General features: G+C 42.1%; 1 protein-coding gene across 1 annotated transcript in view; it reads right to left on the bottom strand.

Annotated features, from left to right (window-relative positions):
* Positions 1-945: 945 nt before the first annotated feature.
* Positions 946-11,476, bottom strand: part of atrnl1a (attractin-like 1a) — a 197,228-nt gene continuing 186,697 nt past the window's right edge. Inside the window, 1 exon segment of the mRNA XM_069144142.1 lies at positions 946-2,803. Within this exon segment, the coding sequence (XP_069000243.1) occupies positions 2,682-2,803 (122 nt within the window). The 3' untranslated portion in view covers positions 946-2,681.

Raw genomic sequence — 11,476 nt, 5'->3', positions numbered from 1 at the left:
ATGCTGCGATCACCTGGACAATCCAAAACCCGCTGCTTCATAACTCAGGACGTCATCCTCGGTCATGTTCGTTACAGCAGCGTTCAGAGACATGAAGTACAGGGATTTGTTTTATATGTACGTCTATAAACTGCATCTGGATATCTGGGACAAATAAGTGAAGAGCCGGAACGAGAGAGTGTAAAGAAGACTTTTTACGAAGTTAATATCAACTTTTCAGGAAGTGATGCAAAAGCTAACGGAACAACAAATTCATTTGTTGGCAATTTCATTAGTTACTCCTCTACAATCCAATGCAATTCAGTAACAGCAATTCTAACTGAAGAGGAAGAGGGACCATCCAGCTTGTTATCGGCGCTCAGTTAAAAAGCCAGCGTCCGTGATGGTCCAGGGATGCATTAGTGCACACGGCATGACTAGCTTGCACATCCGGGAGGGAAACATTAATGTTGAATGATATATTCAGGTTTTGGAGCAACGTATGCCGCCATCCAGACAACTTTGTTTTTCAGGGAAGGTTTTTCTTATTTCGGCAAAATAATGTCAAACCACATTCTACACGTAATTACAACAGCATGGCAAGAATGGGACCACATCTCACTTTCAAAACTCCAGCAAACTGGTCTCCTCAGTTTCTAAACTTTAACATCAGATGCATCATAAGAGCAGATTCTTTAACAGTACTGTTGTTTTGCATCAGATTGTGCAGCTAATAAAGAGGTCATATTGGAAATACATCGTTAAGTTCAGTCTGACATCCAGAATATTGCAATCTGTCTCCAGCTCTCTGCTGTTGGACGCTGTAGAGGAGTTGATTTGATGGACCAACATTGAGGAGACATTTTTGACCTGCAGGTCAGGAGGTTGTAACAGTTAAGTATCATGTGGACAGTAATAATTAGTTATGATAGACAACCTGTAACATTAACACATAATGTGCTCAAATGTTTTTTCTTTTGGATTTCAGGAAGCTGGGCAGGTCGTTGCGTAACCCGAGCGGCCGGGTCGGATGGCCGAGTCGAACGCGTGGGCTGCTCTCGTCACCTGACCCCGTCGACAGCCTGAGAACACCGATCGATACGGTTTCCGACAACAGCGGAGGGAAGAACGCACACAGCACATCAGATCCAATTACCGTATGAAGAGGCATCAAAAACCTTTTTTAATTGTAAATGTACAGATTTTTATGGTGAGCTGCCCTTTTGTTAATCGAAGTCTCAGCAAACAAACTGGTGCAAAAATGACATGACGAGACAAAACGCCCTGAATGTACAAACAGCCGGGCTCAATACATAAGACAGTATACATGTGCATGGAGACAGAACTTCACTGTGTGTGTGTGCAGTTCATAAAAAGTGACTTTACAACATTAAAATGGAGGTTTAACTGGTGAGGAGGCGACAAAACATCTGGACATCAAACGAAAACTCGCTATGATTTGCATAAAATATAGATTATTTAGAAATGAGTGAAGACACTGAGGGTACAAGTGAAAAACCAACAATAAAAGGAGGGGGGAAATACTGCAGACTTTCTTTATAAAATCATATATTTAGTCCAAAAAAAAAAAAATGCAAAAAACTTAGTGCATGTGTAAAATCTACAAAATTATTAACTGCTAATTTGCATAATTAATAAATATTCCATATTGAGATATGTCACAAATAAACAGGTGTGATATTTACTGGAGGTCATGAGAAGAAGGTGTATGCCGGAGCTTTCACAGTAATGAATAAAGATGAATACATGAACAGCGTCAGTAGTTGGTGTTCGATGATACCGACCTTGAGGTTACACGGCGGCCCCAGAAATAAAACATGACGTCTGGGTGATCAGTTGCATAATATAATCCCACAGAGGGTCCGAATGTACGGGCAAAGCATCTCACTTGTAGTGCATATAGAGATGTACAGAAGGCCCGCAGCTACACATAGCGGACCCTTTTCCATCGCAGAGGACCTGAGCACGATATCAAAATTTATAACTCCAAACGTCGGCGCAGGGAAAAAAAAAAAAAAAAAAAAATCACGTATTTCATAAAAGTTTCAACAGTTATACACGGATGATGTTCGTAGCAAAAACCTTCCAAGATGAAACTGTTTTTCCTTCAGAGAAGCAAATCTTTTTTACCCGCCCGCCGCAAGAGGCTGGCATTGATCTCGTTAACGTTTGTGGTTGTTTTTATCTCCGAGAAAGTCAGGGCGGGTTTGTAAATCCGGAGGACTTCATTTCCGGCTCGATATCTTCCTCCGAAGCTAAAAAGCCGTTTAAGTTTGGTTTACTGGTGGAAAAACAAGTTGTTGTTTTTTTGTTTTTTTCTCTGTCAATATGTCAGACGGCGTGACAGAGCCGTCCGAGACTCGTGGCATGAAAATGGGAAAAAAACCAAAGCCGGCCAGAATTGCTGACTGAAGCTGTGGTGGAGAATCACATTCTTGTTGTCAGTCTGCAAAAAAAGTTTTCCTTTTATTTATTTTTTTATTTTTTTGTTTCCTGGCTCATCACGATAAACATGATGAAGAAGTCTTCTATCTGAGGGAAAGTACCATTCTCAGACAGGAGACACACTTTCCGTCCGCAGGATGAAACATCATCCAGATCCAACAATATTACAATATTTTCCCCGCGTCTAAACTGCATTAAGAATATCTCCGGTGGATCCGTCGTCCGCTGGTTGAAGTTCATACGCAGGTGCCCTGATGGTGCACGGTGTGTTTGCGGTGCTTCAGGCCCAGGCCTCTCTCTTTGAAGTCCGCCGCTCGCTGTTGGGACGTGTCCACCAGGGCGCTGGCGATAGCGATACCTGGAACCCCGGAGAGAACAGAGGGTTAACAGGAGCTCAGAGGCAGGTAGCGCTACAAATGCTTTCATTTCACCACGGGCGGCACTGCTGAGGTGACACAAAGGTTACTGCAGCGAGATGATACGGCTCCAACCGAAGCTCACCAACGACCACCTGCTGAGCGGGCACTTTTTAATACACGATCTTTGTTGTTCAAATACGGGATATTTTCCTGCTTCTGAATATTTGTTCCGTGAGGTTTTATCGGGAGCCTTCTTTTGATTTTTAGGTACACGACCACGTCAAGACACAACTGATTATATAACCATTTTAAAAGGAGAAGAATTAGTTGCACTGGTAAAGGAGAAACGGTGTGAAGTCATTTCGGACACCACTTTAACAGAATCATTGTGCAGAGCATCAAATTAACTGAATGACTTTTCCCTTCTTTATCAAGTTTTTGTTTTTTTGGCTTTTAGGGTTTTGTTTGTTTATTTAATGCTGTAGCTTTTCCCACTTTTTGGAACATTTTTACACAGATTTGATAAAAATCATGGCAAAAAAATTTGTAGATTTTTAATTAAAAAAAAAATTGCTTTGGGGAGGACCTGCAAAACCACAAAAGGAAAGTCTTCAATGAACTTAAGTAAAACACTAAACATGCATAATTTCTAACATAAAAATATGTGCAATAAGCATTTTTTTTTTTTTACAATTAGATTTGAAGTCACGTTAAAAAATGTGTTCTGAAGAGTTTTGATAAAGTGTGGAGTTCCACAAGGCTCTATTGTAGGCCCCTTTTTGTTTTGTGTTTATAGCGGTCATGACTAATTTTTAACACCGTTAAACCTTCTTTGAATATTTTTTTTTTCTCTTCACATTTTGTGTAGTTCTTATAAAGAAATTGTTGTGTTATAACAGGCTCAGTTAAAAGTTTGGAAAGCCACAGGATGGGCCCACCCGGGTTTCATTGATTCAGAGCAATCAAACATTTGATCTCGTTGTATTCCTTTAATAAAAGAGGTTTTGAAAACTGTTACATTCACCATTTTCAATATTGAACTATTATTGAGAGCCGAAGAAAAAGCCAGGAGGAGAACTGAGACTGTGGAGGAAGTAAAAACAAGTGAAAGCCCCACTTTGCCTCAACGTGTGTGGCAGGTGGAGAATTGTCCTCCCACCAGCGGGCTGCTAATCACGACATCCAGGAAACGTTTTGTCCGTGTCTCTCTGGCCGGTTGTTGTCTGGCTTCAGACAACGGGGATAACGCCGAGGTCGCTCAAGCGCATCTCCCTCCATCCTGTCTCTGTCTGTCTCCATTCTTGTTTCTCTTTTTTTTCTCCCTCTCTACTAAACAACTTGTGTGTGCTGTTTGATTCTTCACGGAGAGCAGCCGGACGCATCACATGCCTCGGAGCGTTGTGGTACCTTGGCAGTTGCGCTGTTGTTTAATGTGGATTCGGAGTCGTGGCAGCTCTTTCGTCCACTCCCCCGCCCCCCGCCCTCCTCTTCCTCCCCCCGTCCCCCGTCCCCCGTCCCCCACCGCCCCGACAATCACGGGGCCCGACAATGCACGGTCATTACGACGGGCGCTCAATCTGCCGGCGTGCAGAAGCCAAATAAACAAAACAGGCAAACAGTGGAGGGAATCTGCCGCGCTCTCGATATGATTTGGAAGCGGGATGTTTTCAGCATTTCACACTCAAGTGATTCTTGGGATTTTTGTCGGTGGGTGGAAAAGGGGGAAAGCCGATTACACAGCCGCTCGGCGTGTCGTGGCCTCGTGTGCGTACGTGACTCCACAAGTTTCTGCGTCGAAGTGTGCGCGCACCTGTGCGCTCACGCACACATATTTTTTGCAAAGTTCTGACACAGCGAGCCGTGCAGTCGAAACGTGGCAGCCGAGCAGTTATGTGCTCTGTTCATCCACAAAGATTGGAGGGAAGGTGATTGGCTCGCAGCACCTGGTCTGTTGGACTGAGGTTCATTACGCCTCTTTGTTTCCTCCCTGGCTCGGCTGCTGGAGGTGTTTGTTCTGGCTACGGCGTGAGCTCGGTTTGGCTTTCTGTCGCTCTTCATGCTAATTTGTGGTTCTCGTCCAAATGCCAGGAGTGATTGTTGCAGGTTATTTGTGCGTTTCAGGAGTAAACACACCTCCATACAAACATTTACCACTTTACTTGTATGGCCTTTCAGCCACTGGGGTCGTGTCCTCAGTTTTTAAAATCTTTGACCTAAAATAACACTGTAGATATTGTTTTGCCTTCTTTTAGCATTCTTCAGACTCGACATCTTTATTTTTGACAGGATGTTAAGGCCAACAAACAACTAATGATTCATTCCTAACAGAACCCCAAAAGTCCAAAACAGACATCCAGATGTTTTAGTTTCAGTTAAGTTAACAAGTAAGATAATAATTATTGTAACTCTTCTGTAAAATGTTCATAGATTTTACGAGCTTATAAATCATAAACATAATCTTGTCGGTAAACAATGTTTAGTGCAGCCTTTCAAATAATCAGTTGCTAGATTGGTTTGGTTGTTTTGTGTTATAAGACATGCAGAAGTTCCAGTCTCCTAATATACATAATCAATACTTTTTCGTGGTATTTGGGATGGTTTGTATTGTTTTGTGCATATTGTTTTGCACATGTTAAGTATGTAGCTTCATTATAAAATAAAAATTAGTCAGAAATACTTATTGCCTGAACAGTCAAAGAAGAAATGTAGTGATGTTTCATTTATAGGTGATTAAAAACTGAAAAGTCTAATCAGCATTAAAAAGTCATGTTGCACATTACAAACTGCAGGAGGACTTGAGCTTAAATGTCCCGCAGCCAGAAAATATAAACAAGAAAGTGAAAAAGTTACGAAATGATTGACAGGTGACAAATAAAAGAAGAAACTGGGAAAAAAAACAAAACAAGAGGCAGATCAGTTAAAGAAATGACAGACTGAATCTGCTGTGATCAGACAGCTGTCAATAACCTTAAAGCTCACAGGGACGACTTCAGGCCGAGAAAAAGGCAACAGGACTGTCAACATTTTCACTTTGACGACAAAACAAACGAACACAAAAACCTCCAGTCATCGTACACGTCGATCAGCAAGTTCTCCGACTGAAAACCACGTCCAATGAAAGAGTTCACCAAGACGGGAAAAGTTCACGGAAATTAAAGAAAACTTTTTCTGATATGACATCTGAATATATTCCTCTGACAAATTGCCGTCATAATTGTGTTGATTTTTTTTCCAGGTGAACACACACATCTTCATTTGCAAAATTAAATTGGTCAAAAGTAATCAACTTATGCTGCAGGTGAGTGCAAGCGCTCGTTTGCTGCCGTGGCGACCGGGCGCGTTAATGTGATTGTTTTGTCAGGTGAGTTGACGCATCATTAACACACACACACACACACACACACACACACACACACACACACACACACACACACACACACACATCTCCTGGTAGACTAATGGGGTCATTAGTAGGAGACAAAATTCCCCAGGAACGCATATCGATGTGCAAAACTGGGACTGCAGCTGGAAAACATCTGTGAGGGGAGGAGCCCGCTCGCTAACCTGGTGACAAACCTCCTGCACTCCTAAACATCAAAGCCTGGCTGAACGGAGGTGCGGGGGGAGGTGAGGGCGGGGGGGGGGGGGGGATCCTGTTTAGGATCCAGTGTGATAGTAAACATAAAAAAAGAGCTGAGCAGCGGCTGTTCCGACACAGAAAGGAAATTCAAAGTCGGTCAAACAGAAACACGTTGATATTCAAATATTAATGGATCCGTGAGGCACTGATTTAGAGAAAAAAACAAAAAAAACATGACACACAACTACGACTGCTTTGATGTTCACATGTGAGATCCAGGTTTGATCCTGACCAGGAAGCCTTTCATTTCCTCACTCTTGTTTACAGACTGAAGTTTGTAAAACGTCTCTAAATTACCTGCAACTCAAAATCTAAATATCTGTGAGAAGTATGTGGAAGAATACGGCCAAACGGTCAGTGCACATGCTTTGGAGACGTAGAAAATAGCAGTGATTTATGTTCCTACAGCGACCTGACCCTGCCTCCACTTCCCTTTGCTGATTTTTTTTAAATGTGTCTGATCCAGTTTGTAAATTCAGGAAGAGCTTCTTATTTGTACAACTGTTCTGCAAAATCACATTAATAGCAGTTTTTTTCTCCCTTTTTATATTAGCAGATATCACGTTTTAGAACAAGACAAACCAGCAGTGATGTCATCAGTGATGTCATCGTTGGTTTGTGAACGTTATGAATCCTCCAGTTCAGATTCTGTCCGTCACCATCTTTGCTAGTTCGGAGCGGTTTGGAGCAGGAAGTGACCATATTTGGACGAGCTGGGGGAGGAGCCAGCGGTGGATCTGACCGATCCGATTGGAAACCTGACGATACTACGTCCCGCCCACCGATAGCTGTAACCTGACTGCACCACAGGCCTGTCAATCAAACACATATCTTTTGAAGCTCACGATGAGTGACTTAACATTCTCAAACCATCATGTCCACATAGTGAATACATGAGTTTCCTGTGTATAAACACCACTGAGTATCTGACTGAAAGTCAACGAGCAGACAGATAAAGGAGTGGGGGAGGGGGGGGGGGGGCAGGCGAGTCCATCTCAGTGGGGTGGATGGTTTCAAAGACAGAGAGGATCAAAGTATCGGAGATCCACTCCGGGTCAATGCAGCTGAGTTTTCCAGCTTTGTCCTCCGATTCCTGTCAAGCATCAGTCCAGTGAGACACCCAGAGGGAGACGGTGGGACGCAGGGAGGACAAGGTTGACACAGACAAGAAAAAAAGGACAATAGAGAAATCACAAGGGTCTCAGTCTGAGGAACGGAGAGACTTTTATTTCTAAAAAACGCATTTGTGAGTCAATAACCGGAAAGTTAAATGAGGTTGATATAGTTATAAACTTAGTGAATAGATTAAGGATTTAAAAAAATCATTTGAACAACTCCTGTCAACTCTGAGGCAAAAGAAACCTCTTGTTTCTTGAAATTATGGTAGAAGTATATTTGCTGCAGCTTTTCTCGATGCACCCAACAGATATAAGTGAACCGCTGGTTCATAACAATAATAATAAACACACGTCAAGCAAGTTTTAAACATTTGTCGTTCGGCTAGAGACCGTATTTTATTTAGGCTAAATCACAGACTGGATATAAAAGTGTTCGTAGCTTCCAGGTCTGTAAAATGGTTCCGATCCAGAAGTGTCTTCAGCTGCAATACCAGCGAGTGCCACTAGAGGTCGGCTCCAAAAAGCCTCCGGCTCCATAGACTCCCATTCAACTTCTCTCATCAAATCCAAAGTGAATAAAATGTGTCCATCAGTTATCTCGGTGTTGTTAGCTAAAGTCACTCCTTCTTATTAGTTTTCTGGAGGTCCATCTGAAAATAATCCCTCATTCATTAGAAAAGAAGATTCAAGAAGACCTGTTTTTGGGGGCGTGTCTGTTTGATTGACAGTTGGTGGGCGGGACGTAGTATCGCCAGGTTTCCGATCAGATTCGAGCTAAGCTAGTCATACAAACTGTGAATGCTTCCAGAGCGCAGCTCGATATGTCTGAACATCTGCTGCTCGGCTAACGTGCTGCTCTTGTTGCTCTGCCGCCACCGGGATCATATCGATCTCCTCATCTCACCCCGGGTAAGAAACAGATGGAAAGTACCTTCAAAACAGAGTCTTCCTTCCTGCTCTTGCAAATGAACTGTTCTGGAGTTGTCCTACAAATAATTTAGGCAATTAAAAGTTTCTTAAATAAACTGCTGTAAAAACTACAGAACTATCTATTTGCAGAGAGACCAGTCTTTAGATAAATTCGGACCTTCTTCACTGATCGACTGAGCAATTTATAAAGCAGCAGAAGAAATGAATACTTTCTTTGTTCGCTGCACAATTAGACTGCAGCAAAGCAAAATAACCCGACTGAGGTTTAATTAATTAATCCAAGTGTTGTTTTTTTTAAGTGTTATCTCCTATTATATGTTTTCATTGTTTTTGTTTTGTTTTTTGCTTTTATGCAAATAGCTAAAATCAATTTCCTGCCCAGGAATAATAAAGTGGATTCTGATACAGCAAAAGACTGAAGATGCTTGGACAGGAGAGAGAACCAGAGAGACGGGAGGAGGGAAAGCTTTATGAACTCAGCGTGATTTGAAGACAACTGTTCATCCTTTCTCGTACCGCCACAATGTAAATTGTTGGATTTAGAGGAAGATAGAAGAACGTTAAATGAATAATTTAAAACTGAACCGCAGTCTTTGGAAAAGAAAACTGTTAAAAGTTATTAAATCCAAACACAAGACTGCTACTACGATATTGCTCTCAATTAATTTCAGTTTTATTTGATGAGCGAGGCCAGCTGCCGGCTAAATCCCATCTGGTTGGAAAAAAAAACTCTAACTGAAATACAAATAGTGTATTTGGCTAACAGGGCTGGGTACCGAACTCTGATACCATCATGGCATTGACGAACTGTGACGTCACCCGTTGGTTTGTAAACTGCAGTTCTGAAGCCCCAAATTCTGATTTTGTCCGTCACCATATTTGCTAGTTCGGAGCAGGAAGTGACCATATTTGGACGAGAGAGGTGGATCTGACCGATCTGATTGGAAACCTGACGATACTACGTCCCGCCCACCGCTAGCTGTAACCTGACTGCACCACAGACCTGTCAATCAAACGCAACAATACCTCCTTTTTGAAGTCTAATATCTAATGAATGAGGGATTATTTTCAGATGGACATCCAGAAAACTAATAAGAAGGAGTGACACCATCATGACTTGTTATAAAAAATGTGTTGACTTGATTTCATGAAAGAAGTTGAATGGGAGTCTATGGAGTCTGAGCCGTTTTTGGAGCCAACATCTAGTGGCACTCGGTGGTATTGCAGCTTAAGACACTTCAGCATTTACCTCACTAATACATTTAATTATCTTTTTCTTAAAATGGATTTAAATAAAATTGGGTATGAACCACACTAACATAATAAAAGAAAAGTTAACAAAGGAACACTAAATTGGAAAAAGTATTTTTCACTTTGCTTGAGTATCACAGTTACTGGTGTTAATTACGTAGTTTTGTCACTTCCTGTTAAATACGTTTAAAGCGAGCAGTTTCATCTGTTATTTTGCAGAAATACGTCTAAAACCTGTCTAGTGATTTAATAGAAATGTTGCTGCAGGAGATCTGATTGACATTTTAACAATGAGAAGATAATAAATGTGGGAGAAATCCAAAGAACAGGAGAGATGGTCGGATTATTCTTTCTTTTCTACTTCCAGTCAGTTTTAGTGGATTTATCACAGCCTCTGCTTTCACCGCAGCGATGATATGCAAATCAGGCTGGGGGTGGGGGGGGGGGGGGTCGCCTCGGACCCTCAGCACCCACCGTACTCATTTAACAGCTCCTTCAGCCACTGATCTCCTGCTGTCTGCCCCCCCCCCCCCCCCGATGCATCTCCAACTTCTCCACATGCTTTCACTCACTTCACTCTTTTCTAGGAACTTAAGGTCTGCCTCACTTATCGCCTTTTCCTCTCTCAAACTCTTTGTCTCTCTTTCTATTTTTACTTGCAAACACTCAACATATTACAGAACCTGTAGTCCCCCCCCCTCCCCCCCCCGATATTCCCGGGTCTATCTCCAGTACTGAATAGGCAGATTAGCGCAGGAAGAAAGGCCGGCTGTGAATACTTGCAGCGCCGGCGTCTCTATTGACCCAATATCTGAGCTCGGGGAGAAGAAGAAGAAGACGTAGTCTCGCTCTCTTTTTTTTTTTTTTTTTTTTTTTTTTCCCTCCATCCTTGACAACTCTGCTGAACTGAGCTGAGAAATATCTGCATCCTGGTAAATCTATTAATACAAATGATAAAAAATAAAAATAAAATTAAAAAAAATGGAAGAACTGCAGCTGCAGGATTGAAGAGGGAAAACGCTGGTTTCTGTTTCAGCCATCCTGTCACTCTTTTTTCTCTCCTGCTCCGTCCATCACGTCAGGACACTGTGACTTTAAATCAGTCAAACAGTCACTCAGCGGTCAAGCTGTCCCTAATCTGTGTGACTGGCTCTTAGAGGCAGCCACCATGTGTTGGCTGTCCTCTGCAATAAGTGCCGACGGCAGCTGTCAGGCTGTCGAACTGCAGCGAGTCCTTCTCTGGATTTCTGGATATATATATATATATATATATATATATATATATATATATATATATATATAAAAGATTCCTTTATTAGAGAATTTGATTTGGCTTTAAGACTTGTGTTCTTTTAAAAGTTTAAAAGTTTCTGTCTCCCCCAGATCAGACGCCTCCTCGACGCACGGTTTCACATCCAGAGCTTCACTTAATGCACAAACAGAAGTGCTCACCGTCTTTGCTGTTTCCGCCGAGGCGCGAGGATAATAGAGGTGCTCTGTGGTCCAGATCTGAACCGTTAATTTGATCTCCTGGTACTGATATATTAGAGCAGACTGTACCGGGCTTAAAGTGTGAGCTCAAGAGGGAACATGTCACACTGGAAAACTCATCAAATGACTGGAACAATATCACCAGTGCTCCTGTATTACTGCTGATGACTGAATCATCTGCCAGTTTGATCTTCTTTAAACTTTCAGTTTTGAAAAAGGGGCGGAGATCAAATCACATATGT

Source organism: Embiotoca jacksoni, unplaced genomic scaffold, assembly GCF_022577435.1.
Source record: "Embiotoca jacksoni isolate LCO1_2020_lvr unplaced genomic scaffold, fEmbJac1.0.p SCAF_12, whole genome shotgun sequence".
NCBI lineage: Eukaryota > Metazoa > Chordata > Actinopteri > Embiotocidae > Embiotoca > Embiotoca jacksoni.
The sequence above is the reverse complement of the archived record's forward strand: the minus strand, read 5'-3'. Positions and strand labels throughout refer to the sequence as shown.